The 13776-nt window shown below is 40.5% G+C and overlaps 1 protein-coding gene across 3 annotated transcripts in view; it reads right to left on the bottom strand.

Moving 5' to 3' along the window:
- LOC100701042 (protein sidekick-1) overlaps nucleotides 1-13776 on the bottom strand; it is a 262584-nt gene that overhangs the window by 22897 nt on the left and 225911 nt on the right. For all 3 annotated transcript variants that reach the window (XM_005460732.4, XM_005460731.4, XM_019360120.2), the window contains 3 exons: nucleotides 11193-11291; nucleotides 7573-7767; nucleotides 25-226 (listed from right to left, as the gene is read on the bottom strand). In XM_005460732.4, coding sequence (XP_005460789.1) covers nucleotides 25-226; nucleotides 7573-7767; nucleotides 11193-11291 — 496 coding nt within the window. The remainder of the gene's footprint in view (nucleotides 1-24; nucleotides 227-7572; nucleotides 7768-11192; nucleotides 11292-13776) is intronic.

The raw sequence follows: 13776 nt of genomic DNA on the forward strand, positions 1-13776 counted from the left end.
GCGTATGTGCATGTGTGCGTGTACCTGTCAACAGTCCAGGAGGTCACATTGTGTGGGATGTCAGCTGTGTGGGTTTTCCAGTCGCCGTTGGGCAGCTCCTTGATTTGCAGAGTAAAGTACCTTAGCGGCGAGGAGGCTGAGCCACCGGTCACCCAGTGGACGCGGAGTTGGCGAGATTCAACCTCATCTTGAGGAACGGACAACTTCCTGGGCGGGAGGGGACGCTCTGTAGACACGGATAGGAGGTTTGAAGAGGCGAGATAATAACATGAGAGGGAAGGTGGAACAAGTGATGTGACAAAGATAAGAACAGTGGAACTGAAGAGGAGGCAGGTGCATGAAAAAAACAAAAAAAACCCCAATGACAATTACACATTTCTAGAGGAGATCAAATCACAACATTGCATGGGTGTTTGTGATGAAGATCCATGTGCAAAGGCTTCGAATATTTCCACAGCAGCAAGTCTAACCCTTTCATAGGCCAGAACTCAGCTGGAGGGATGAACACAATTTCTCCAAAAGAGAGAAGAGAGAGCACTTAAGAGCTCTGAAAACCACAGTCAGGATCCACATCTTAAAAGCAGTCAGTGTGGCCGTGACATAAGTACACGCACACAAGAAGCCAGGTAAGTCAAAGAAATCGGGTTATGTAGGGCATCAGAAAATGTGATAAAAATAAAGAGTTGCCTGTCTTCTTCTTTTACAACCATGCCCTCAACTATTGTAACTGCAGAGAATACTGTAAGCATGCGCAAAGCTTTAATATCAATATGTTTTTTTAAAATATGCTTAATAGTGAAAAGATATTAAGACCTCTAAAGGATACTTTGGGTTGAAATTTGCTCACACCTTGAAGGGAGTTATTTTTGAATAAAGTAAACCTGAGCACAAGTAAAGATCTTTTCTTTCATCTGCTCTGCTAAGACATGGATTTTGTCTTTGTCATGCTCATCTTTACAGTGACCACGAAATCAGTTTTCTGGGCAGACATCTAGCTGCAGGGAAATGTGGCTTCTTTGATCTTTTACCTTGATTACAGGGAACTAGGCTCTTGTATAAATGATGTTGAAGAAATAAGCCTACTGCACACAGCAGGTCACTCAGACGCCTGCATATCTGCAGCTAAACATACTGAAATGACTTGTTATTTGGACAAATGGAGATAAAAATGGACAATCTGCTGCAAATATTTCTGTTACACAGGGCACGGGCAGCCCACATTTATGTAACATGTGCATCAGCATGAAAAAGTGCTGCCATGCAAACAAATGTTTAAATAAAACAAGACAACTAACTACTGCGGCATCAAAGAAACCATTTCTCAACAGATTGCTTGTGTGTGTGTGTGTGTGTGTGTGTTTGCGTGCGTGTGTGTTTATCTGTGTCTTAGCTATTCAATTACAGGATGAAAGATGGCTCTGGGAGTCAGTGTCTTTGTACAACTGTGTTCACCGTACCTGTGCGATTAGCAGTACCTGTGCAGGCACACAAACAACAACACACGGCTGGGGGCACAACTGTCTAATTTCAGGGGCTTCGGGTTATCGATTAAGTCTGGAAATAAAAGCATTATCGATTCTCTCTGAAGTTTAATTAATCTGCACTTATTTTCTCAAAACGCACACACAACCGCACACCCAGGCAGGCTCGGCTTCCTTCATTCATCCTTATCAAAAGTAATTTGATAATTTGATTTGATCTGTTTGTCTCCTTCTTCCCGCACTCCCCCTGCTCTTCCCTCCCTTCAAAATGTGACTATTCTCTGCCCTCTTTTGTCTTTCTGATACCATCTGTGTCTCCCTGTCTGTTCCCCTTTTGTTCTGCTCCACAGTTAAGATCATGTTCTGATAATAAACTCATAATTGCGAGAACAAGTGCAGCCCTTTCAGCACTTACATATTATTTCTACACGAGGGAAGGAGAAGAAACACTGGGTTTTTAGTAGAGGAAAAAGGAATGATGAAGAGGTTGAAGGTAGCTAAATATGCTATGTTCTCTGTTACCTTCTCAGCTCTCACGCTTTTGGGGACAAACATCAGCAACGATACATTGTTCCAAAACGAGCTGCGTGTTTCTCCCTAAGGCATGCATCCACACACGTTCACGTGCTCACCCAAAAAGCCAATTTTCTCTTTCTAGGGATTAAGCTGGTCTCTTCAATATCATCAGAAAGAAATCTCTATTAGGGTATTACGTCTATCTCACAGCAAGAATGGGGCATTATGCTACTGAAGTGGAACAGAGAACCACTGAACTCTATTCTCAAGAAATCCTGATAATGACGCTGCGGATGTTATGATATCTGATCCAATTAAAATGCACCACACAAACTGATGGCTGCGAACAGTATCTGACAAAATGATTCCAGGTTTCCACAAAACTTCACTTAACTGTCATATTTTAATGCTTTTGTAGCATTTCACTGCTTACTCAGTGCTGCTATGCTGACAGAGAAAACAGTAGAGACAGAGAGAGAGAGAGATCAAGGATGACATATACCAAAGTCAGTGAGCTACGTCGCAACCAAAGCTATTCATGCGTTAGCCCGCAGAGACACCAGAACCGTTGCAACTTCAATTTTTAAGTGAAATATCACTTACTATATTTCACTCCGGGAGAAAGCTTGTATTAGCTCTGGAGTGCTCGATCTTCAACACCATCTGCCACATCTTTCCTTCTCCATTTTCTTAATTACTGTACTGTGCAAAAGTCTCGAGCCCCCCCTCAGTTCTTTATACTTTGCTTGGAAAACGCAAAATAGATGCAGTGATCTAATGAAAAACTGAGTTTGTGCAGTTTCAGTGAGCTTGAAAATCAATATTTGGTATGAGCACCTTTATTCTTCAACACAGTCTGAACTCTCCAAGACAAGCTTTCTTGTCATTTCTTTAAGCAATAGTTCTCCAGGCTTCTTGGAGGACATTCAAAGCTCTTCTTTGGATGTTTGGCTGCCGTTTATTCTTTTCTCTGTCACGGTGATCTCACACTGCGTCAATAATGTTGAGGTCTGTGCTCTGGACCTCAACTTCTGTTGTCTTTTTGTGTCATACTGAAAAATGAAGGCAGTCAGATATTTTCCAGACGGCATTACTTGGTGGATCATAATCCGATGATACTTTTGTGTCGATAATTTCATTAATTTTGACAAGATCTTCAATATAACAGGCTGAAAACAGCCCCAAACTATAATGCGCAAGCAGGAGGTTAAGCAAAGGTACAACAGCAAATGTCTCCAGCCAAAACACATAAAACACGGTGGAGGCAATCGCTGTTGTACCTCTCTCTTAATCTCCTGCTTGCGCATCCATGAAGACCTGAAGCAGAAATTTCAATTTCAGTTTCCCCTTCTTCAGAATAGCTTCTTGACCTCCACCTATCCACTGACACTATTTCTGATGACACTTCAGTGAACAGTATATGGATCAACTGAGGACCGGTATGCATACGAAGCCTTTGCTTGATTTTTTCTGATTTTCTGAGGACATGACTGTCAGATACTGTTCATCTGATGTAGACACTTTTTAGGCCTGCCGCCTCTTCTATTGTTGCCCACTTTTTCAGTTTTCTCCAGTTTGCACACCAAATGTGCAAAGTTTTTGAGTCTTTGTGAATCAACTTGTTAGTATGAAAATACTATTTTATGTTTGTCAAAGTGTGCTATGTTTGGCTTTTTTGGTAGAATCAGCTAAAGGAAATGGAACAAATTACGTATTTTAAGACAGCCTGCTGGTAACAAAGTCCCCAAAGATAGAATTCAAAATTGGTTCGTTGCTAGGTCGTCTGTTCTGTGTAGGCACAACACTGGTTCATCCCTTGAGTTGGGCTCCTTTTTTTTTTCCTTGAATGGTTTACAGGTCAGTGTGGTGGCTTAACAAACAAAATAACGTTCCTTTGGAAATGGTCAGGTACAAGGACTAGTGTGAAAACGAGCAGGCCATGTCCAAAGAAAAACTTTGAAAGACCTCCGGAAACCTGGAGAACTGTTGCATAAACCCAAAAAATTACAACAAAATCTGACTCATTGAAAATAAATTATTAGTGAACAAGGGGTTGCTCAAAAGTCTTACACAGTACTGTAACTAATAACATTACCCAGTCACAAATCCAAACAATATCCAAGTGTTTCAATGGTTTTACAAACCAATTTTTTAATCTTTAAAGATTTAAATCAGGGGTCCCCAATCCCAGTCCGCGAGGGCCGGTGTCCCTGCAGGTTTTAGATCTCACCCTGGGTCAACACACCTGAATCACATGATTAGTTCATTACCAGGCCTCTGGAGAACTTCAAGACATTTATCCATTTAAATCAGCTGTGATAGATCAAGGACACATCTAAAACCTGCAGGGACACCGGCCCTCGTGGACTGGGATTGGGGACCCCTGATTTAAATTAATGGGTAAGTGAGAAAATAGATGTCTAAGAAAAATGGAAGGTACTAATGTTCAACATATTCATTGAGTTAAAATGCAGGGTAGTGTTTACAGTTTAATTCAAAGAACTGATTTAAAGGTTTACTGGTGACGAAGATTCCCACCACTTGGCTTGATGTACTGTATACCTGTGATGGGGCTGCATTTATTTTAGATTTATCGATGCTTATTCTTCAAATGAGTGAAGCAAATTTCTTACTTTAAAGGTACTGACAAAAAACTTAAGCCAATCTTAAGTTACATTAGTCAGACGTTTAGTCATTGCATTATTATGACAGTATCATTTATTTTGATTATATATTTTAAATTGTGTTAAAGAAACATTGTGTTTTATGAATTTTTGATTCATTCAATTTATAGAAAATCTACTCTATGGTGATATATATAATTATTATGACATGACCTACACCGGGATGTGACATTTTGGTCATATAACACAGCCCTAGTTTATATTACTGGTTGAGCTGTTTCCTTCCTTCCTAACGCTGACATAACACAGAGCCATCTATTCATCTCCACCCTCTGCAAGCTTCAGTGGGAAGTCTCTCAAAACTCTGTCATGGAGTGCAACATCGAGTAACACCTTATTACCTAGTCCACGTGCAAATACATACCTACCACACTAGGCAGATTTTACTCATTGACGGTTAACATAAAACATACTGGATCCTTTGGCAGCTGCAGCGTGAATGAGCTGAAGACATGAAAGTGACCGAGTGAAGCAGCAACATGACGAGTATCACGGCACTCGAATAAGAGGAAGACAAGAACTTTATATTTGCTTCTAAACTGAAGGAAATAGAGCTGCTCTTTACTTCTTTAAAAGTCAGATCACTTCAAAAGTGTGTTTTTTTTCTGGCCGTCAGTGGCCAGATCACTGTGGGATGATATATCTCTTCTGTTTCAGTGTTTTAAAGACAAAACAGTGGGGGAGACCGAGTCCTTGCTAAAACTCATATATCTCACCACAGGCACGGGCTGTCATACTCAGCGTTTGACTGTGTTTCAATTTTACAATTCTTGTTGTTGTAGCAGCTTATGCTCTGTGATGAGGCCACTGGCTGCTAAAATTAGATAAAACTCTGAAAGGGAAATTAGCAGCTTTTTTTTCATCCCTTAAAGTCAAAATTACCATAAGTGCAAAGTGCTGGTAAAAACTCTTGATCAATAGTAATTACTTTGGGTGAGAATGTAAGATTTATGGCGTTCAGTTCTGACTTTCTGGCCCTCCTTTCGCTCTCCTTTAGAAAAACGACTTCGAGCCTCATTTTCATTCTCACCTACTAAGTGTACAGTTTCCATCCGCCCACAGCTGAGCACGGTGCCGTGGATGAGAAATATCCCAGCGTTGCAATCGACAGTTGGTGAGAAAGGCTAATAATCCTGTCTCACTCAACAAGCCAGTTAATTTTGGCGTGTTCAGAGGAAGGTATAAACAGACGGAGTGCCACAAATTTCTTCGGATAATCTACAATTCTGAAAAAGTAACACTTCCCTTTTTAAGTGACAACAGTTACAGCCAGGCCCGCAGGTAATGTTATGAACTCTTGATTTTCATTATACCCCTACAGGAGGGCTAATACCTGGTGGCTTCAATGCCTACATTTACTGACAAGTCCAGGGGAGTTTCTAAATGTCATTTCTTCTTGTTCTATGTCACACACCCTGAAAAGGTCATGCTTTTTATTTTGTGCTAATATTTAGTGCCCGGTAACAATGAATTCGCCATGTCCAACCACAAACTGCTTAGGGCCAAAATTTCCGCTTTCTTTTCTTTTGTCTGAACTCCCTTTCTGAGGAGCAAACATGAACCGCAATGAATTACACCTTTAATAGCAAGTGATGCTGAAGAGATCACAAAATGTGAAAATTCCACACTGCTCCTGCATAACGATTACTGTACGAAATCTGACAACATAATTATACTGGTAAAATCATTATGGTTGTCCTCTATAATAGAGCTTTCTCACAGCAAACATTTAGAAAATTGCAGTTAAAATTAATAACATTAATCAAGCTGCTTGTGCTTACAACTTTTCCCTGTTTATTCTGGTTTATTTAAGACATTTTATTCCCTTATGCATCACTACAGGTCAATATGAACTGTATTAGAGATTATTACTTTGCTGTGCTATGAATTCCAAATTAGATGCATGATGTATGTAGGGAGAGTCTGCAAGACAGAAGCTATTTTAACTGAAAAGCTTACACCCCTTTACTCTTGCTGAAAGTGTCCATATATTACTTCACAGAGGAATGATTTTGCAAAGAAGCAAAATGAACAAAGTTGTTATACGGCTCCATTAGTTCTTCTTCAGAATCAGATCACACTGTTCGTGGTGCCAGAGAACACCGAGTGGAGATCTTCACCGCTTACTGTAATTTCGACTTCGTTCTCAAGCTACAAGCCGCACCATCGGTGACCCCATCAGTCGCATAGTGTTTGCTCGAACACAGCAAAAGATGTGTCCCTGTAGGTCCTTTTCACAGCAGTCATTTTGACTCAGCATAAAGAAAAGCAGAGGCACTCGGGAGCTAATAGCATTCATGATGACTCTGTTCCATTAAAGAGTAAGCCCATCACTGAGCCTGTCTGCCAAGCCCTGAAACTGTCACACACGGGGAATGGTGCCATCATTAAAGAGTATCCTAAGACCAACCTCAACAGCTCTGGATAAAAGTTTCAAACTAGCTGCACCAGCCTTCCCGCTGGGTGCAGCTGGTTTAAGTGTTAAATCACAGAGGGTCAGAAGAGACCAGATTTTCGATGGGGTGTTAAGTTTCTCCGTGTTTTTTTCCACACAAACTCAGCTCTCCCATTCTTACCCAGCAGAAGCAGTTTTGTAAGGTGTCATGGAGACAGATCAGCTATCATTACTGATACTGATGGCACCTGTAGCTGCTCTGACATCTCGGAGTATTTGGACTAAAAGAGGCCTGTCGGAAGTCTGCTTTAAAGTCATGAACTACATTTCTGGGAGCAGTGTCAGACACAGGCGATTAAGTCCACAGTGGAGACGGACAGTTTTTGCGTCTGCAAGTGATAAATGTGAGCCAGCAGGTTGGGCTCCTACTATGTTTTAAACAGGAGTGGTTAAAATTAGAGCAGTGAGATCCTGAATATGCGTGAGTCTCCTTTACCTCTGCGTTCAGTGGTAACAACCACAGCTTCCTGTTCTGCACCCCAGCCCACGGCAGTGCGAGCAATGAGTCGGAAAACGTAGCTCTGCTCAGAGGAAAGTCCTGTGACGGTGAACTGCCGAGCATTGGACCCCACCTCCACTGTAGTCCAGCGCTGAGGGTCCCTGCTGTCGAGGCGGTAGGAGATCTGGTAGCCTAGTGAGGGGCAGAAGGAAAGACAGAAGGAGGAGGAAGCTATTTGAAATCTGTGTGAAATTCTTGCGTGTGATTGTGTTCACAGAGCCCACAGGAATCAAAGAGAGCACAATATGAGGCAAAAAAACCCCTGCAAACATAGCTGCACAAAGCCATATCACGCAGCTTCATTTCCACAATAAAACATACAAACAAATATGTTTTTCTTCAGGTCATGAAACTACATTTGAACTCTGTTGGGATTTGATATGTGCAGCTTCTTTCCTTCATACTTACTATTTTCCAAAGACAAAGGCAGGATTTCAGAGCAGAACTCCAGTACACACTCACACATGCTCACGTTCCCCTACACTCACAGTGTATAAACATATAACCTCTCTGTGTGTACCCTTGGCTGTGACCCATGGTGTACACGGCTCGAGTCTGTTTCTCTGTCTTATGTGCAGTAGGCCATGTAATAACACTAACATCCTTCAACACATGCACGCACGCTCAAACCACTGATCCCTGTCCAAGCTTTCCACAGGCCACTGGCCACTCACAAAGGCTCTTATTATGAAGATTGTATTGTACAGCAAATACACACTAGAAACACACAAGTGTGTGGATGTGATTAGTTCACAGTACGACTGTCAGGATAATAATCTGCTCAGAGGCACCTAATCTGGTTGTGCGGGTGATAATCTCATCAGATAGTCTGATTATATGTTAATGTGAATGCTGCATGTGGGAGATTACTGGATAACAGCTAGATCACAAATCCTCCTGCATCGAAACAATTGGGTCATAGCACAGCATTATGTTCTGTACCATCATTAAGCCATTGCTGCTGTCACATACTGGAGGCTAAATCTCTGTTACATTAAGTGATTGCATCATGTTAGAGAAAGCCCTTAGTCCTTTTTTCCATAAGATATAAAATGTACGATGCACTATATTTCATTATGGTTTGCATGAGCAGACTAGCAGACTGTGCATCTAATGTATACCCAATTTTTTTCTTTTGCCTTTGGGGTTTTGAAAAGACTGGAGAGACAGACACTGATGGTATAACACAAGCAGACTGTTCTGAAGAGCAGAGCCACAAATGGAGAAAGTGTCACCAGAAGGACACCAGTAAGAGCAGAGAGAGGTTAATTTGAAAAGTGATTTAGAAATGCTAAAGGGGATACATACATATTAAACAAATAAATAATCAGTATGAAGTGAATGATTGACCTTTTGTCTGTAATAGAGTGAATCGATTGCGTGCAGACTGTTTCTGAATTAGCGTCATTCAGTATGTACTCCAGAATCAGTGTAATGTACATTCCACTAGGTTTTTTTATTTTGTGACTTTATGACCTCACACTCATTTTAGAAAGGGTGATCAACAGTCGACAGCCGAGATAAAGGTGTCTATCAAGTCTATGCTGGAAGCGTCCAGATGACTATTAGTGTTCAGATATTATTGTTCCCTATGTTATTTCTGCCAGAGCATCAAACACCCTTCTGAACAGTTTTATTATTCATCTCTGAACAATTATACATCTGATTCATTTTGCAAAGGCCACCAAAAGAAGGAAATGCAATTGTTAGCATCTACAAGAGAAAATCACTTGATAAAAAGACTATAAAGGACTATGATGCTCTATGGTCCTTGTTGGGGAAACATCAGAACACATAGCTGTTTACATTATCGTAAGATATGTGGTCTATGATGTCCGGTTTCACCTCAGCCAGGGGTTAGAGCGACTGGATCACAATGCATCACGGTAGACGTTCACACTTTGGTTCAGTGTTGTTCACTGACTGACTAAAAGATCAAGACATGTTTAAACACGGTCAGCGTCTGAAAGCTGAACAAAGAGAGTAACTAATGAGTTAAAATGAGGGTTTTGCAGACGTTCTCAGTTAATCTGTTGTTTAGCACTGCATTCATACTTCTTTACATTATGTTTCTTGAACCTTAAAGAAGTGCTAAATGGCAAGATTATGGATGCATTAATTGAAGTTAGAGGGAGTATTGATGCCTTGATTTGTTTTACTAATTAACTCCTGCGTTTTTATTGCTACTGTTCTAATTTGTGATATTCTCTTAATGTTTTCTTTCTCGTGCAAAGAAAATAATCATCCATCCATCGCTGATTAAATTGCCGCACTAATAAAGAGCTGGTAAGGCTTTTGCTTTTGGATTTGTGTGTTTAAAGGAACATTTCACACTAACTAATCTATAAGCCAGCACAGTTAATATAAGAGATTTTTAAAATTCAGACTGAATTTGGGCAGCAGGTAGTGATGCAATAGATGCAATGATGAGCATTTTAGAGGAAATCTTTAAATGTATGCCTTTGTAAACTTTACAAAGAGACACACTGAAATGCAAACCAATGGGAGAATACTTTTTAGTATGCATTTGAGTACTCAGCATATAAGTATTTGCAGTATAATACGCACACATTTGAGTAAAATGTGTCCTCTATTTTATTACTTCGGTGTGTATGTGTGGCTGTATTATATTCATAGAGGGGTGAAAGAACAAAAATGCCTCACTGCACTGTGCCAAATTAGATTGTGCACCTTCTGTAGTCTTGTTTCTCCTCTGTCCACCTTCTGTGTCAGTCCCCCATGGGTGGAGAACCCAAGGAGAAATGAGGCAGTCGTGAGTACTAAGGAAACCAGTACTCTACAGCCCTTTGTATCTGCATAAACACACACAACACATGCTCAGCAAGGACACAGTAGGGCTGTATGTTTGTGTGTGTGTCTGTGTGATCGAGAGAGTAAGATTTGCCCTCCCACTCATCCTTCTGCTACAGAGTGGTGTCGCACTAAATGTCCTCCCGCTAACAATACAGTCACACATCACTCAAACTGTCCTGTTCAACTCGCTCTCCCACTGAGAGGACAAATACCACTCCTCACCCAGTCACTGCATACACACACACACACACACACACACCTGTCCCTCCTCTCACCTCTATACATCTACTGTCTGCTGTCTCTCCCCTTCTGTTCTCTCTCTTTCCAGCTCAGCAGCTCACACATTTCTCTCACCTCTCCTCCTCTCCTGGAGTGTTTTTCCGATTCACACCGCACGGTGTTCTTGGCAATCTCAAAAACAGGTGATAATGCATGAATCTGCACATTTATTTATAAATATATATAGATGGCCATATTTATTAGGAAAGGTGCCTTAAGCACCTACAGCTGCCTTTTTCAGGTACAGACACATATACAGAGACAGCGGGAATCTTTTCCATTTTACAGTTTGTACTTGTCACAGTAGATGTGTCTTTGTGTGTGTGTGTGTGTGTGTGTGTGTGTGTGTGTGTGTGTGGCTGAAACTGCAAAATCATTTGCTACAAGCATAAAAAATGGATTATGATTTAAATTTTGCTTTCAAATATCTGTTCACTTGTATATGTGGGCGTTTGTTTTCATACCTAATATGATGCCGTTGGGGGATGCAGGTGGCTGCCAAACCACCCTAACGGATGACAATCGAACTTCTGGAAACACCATCCTGACAGGGGGCCCTGGGACTGGAGAGAAAAATAGAGAAAGGAGTTGGCAGCAGAATTAAAAGATATTAATACACAATTTAACAGAAAAGCAGCAGCAGCAGCAAGAAAAAGAGGCTCAAAAGAAGTGCTTCAGTTCGGTAATGAGAAAAAGAGTATCTCAGCATCTGGCTCTTATACTGTAATATGTTAGCATTATAGCACACAGATGTACGTGCATATGCTCTCCACATATACATGCCAAAACACACACACACAGACACACGCGCACACACAAATATATACATTGAGTGAGTTTCTTACACATCTTTAAGAGGTACTTGTAAAAGACACAAAATAGAAAATGTAATTTCTTTCAGCCTCACTCGGGCTGTCGTTGTTCCTGATAAAAGCACATGTTCCACACCAGCAAATACATGTCAACGTATGTCTGTGTGCGTATGTGTGCTTGTGGGTACAGTAGGTGTATGCGTAGGTTCATTATACATCGCCGGGAATTGACTTCCTCATTCTTGTTTCATCCTGAAATGAGAAAAACTTTTCAAACGTGACACCGTTTGATAGAGGAGAGTAAGTGTGTCTGTGAGGGTTTCATTCTGTGTGTGTGTGTGTGTGCAAATGTGAGTTTCTGTGCGTGTGTGTGAGTGCCCAAGTGTACTTTATGATTCAGAAAAGAACAGGCCAGGTTACTGCCATCCTGAAAAGTCTGCCGTGGTTACCAGGTTGATGCAGAGGCGTGGAACACATGAACACAAATACCCACGGCTGGGTGATTAATGAAATCATTGATTATGTTCTTTCATGCTTCTCTAAAACGCCTCACTCACTGTTTAGTTCAGCTGCAGCAAAGATGACACAAAGAGGGCCTTTTGTGATCAATCAATCTGTATGTAGGAGGTAAAAGTTATAACAAAGTATCTGTAGATGAATGTGCATAAGAATCAGAATGATCTCCTTTGTCTCAAGATCACAGCAACTCTTTTATAATGCTCACTTCTCCTTTCTTTCCATGTAGATCCCTTGAAGGCCTGGGTTTGTATTTGCCACTGTCTCTTCCCACACAGCTTACATGATGGCAACAGATGACTTGATGAACTTGATCTTGTATGATCTTGTAAATTCATAGCTCTGGGTTTAAGGCAAATTCACAGACTTGCCTAAACCCCAAACAAATAAAACCGTGCCCCCTACCAACTGATTTATTTATTTAATAAACAAACAAACAACTTTCAAAGTTTAATAAATCTTTGTTTTGTTTTTCTAAAGTCAACGACAGATCATGTTTAATATTCACCAAATATTGAAGAAAACAACTTTAATTATGATTTTTGCCAGATTCAAACAGCCCAAAATATCCACATACTACAGCTACAGAGGCAGGTGCACTTTCTTCTTTTTTTATGCAGGTGGTGTGCCACAGGGATGCGTATTAGGACTACTGCTCTTCTTCATACAGCTAGGTCAATAAGTATTTGGACAATGACACTTTTTTTTAAATTCTGCTTCTGCATACAACACTCTCTTTCAGGACTTTTGTTGGCCAGAGCATTCCTTCCTTTTAAGATTTTACCAGATTCTAAATTTGGTAGATTTATTTTGTTTTTTCAGCCTAATGATGGCTTTCCTCGCTTCTCTACTCAATCAACATCTGATTTGGATTTCATACTGAGAGCTCCACTGAGTATCTACCAAAAGTAAATTCAACAATTAGAATTCACTCCAGATAGTTTATCTGTAATCTTTTCATGAAATAACAAGAAAACGGTGATTAAAATGTCAACCAGCCTCTTAAAATGTGTATAAAAACAGCAGTAAACAGTTCCTAAACTGTTAATACAATACTTTTGTTAAATCCCTTGAGCTGAAACTGAAAGTCTGCACTTCAAGTACATGTTGATTTTTTGTTTCCTACTCCACTATGGTACTGTACAAAGTCAAATGTTAAAAAAAATACAAAAATTGTGTGCTCTTATGGACAGTACTGCAGTCTGCCTTTGATGTTGCTCAGTCTTGTTCAACTCCTCTTAAGCTGTGTTAAACACAGACAAATCCAACCTAATGGTATTTTCAAATTGCAAAGAGTTGCCGTCTAAACTATTCAAAGGGCTGAAACTGAAATGTTCAGAACACATATGTATTTAGGCAATATCACAGATCAGATCTCATCATATAAAATTCACACTGATAGATCCATCTAACAAGTACAAATCTCTCACCCTCCAGGTGTGGAAACCCTTGACTTCTGCTACTTTTTTACTTTTACTGGACGGTGATCGGCTCTTTATGAATGCACCTGCTCAGCATCTAGAAAAAGTATACTACTCTCTTTGTAGGTTTATGGATGGATGAATCTGTATGGCCACAGACTTCATAATGGCAGATTTTTCCTCTTATCTGTGTATATTGCAGACAGAACTGGTTACAATGCAGGAAGTCAATTTTAAAGGACTGAGAAAACAGTGCTCTTGGTTGAGGGGACTTCTTTTGAAGTTGCAGTGACATTCGC

Source organism: Oreochromis niloticus, linkage group LG6 (genome assembly GCF_001858045.2).
Source record: "Oreochromis niloticus isolate F11D_XX linkage group LG6, O_niloticus_UMD_NMBU, whole genome shotgun sequence".
NCBI lineage: Eukaryota > Metazoa > Chordata > Actinopteri > Cichliformes > Cichlidae > Oreochromis > Oreochromis niloticus.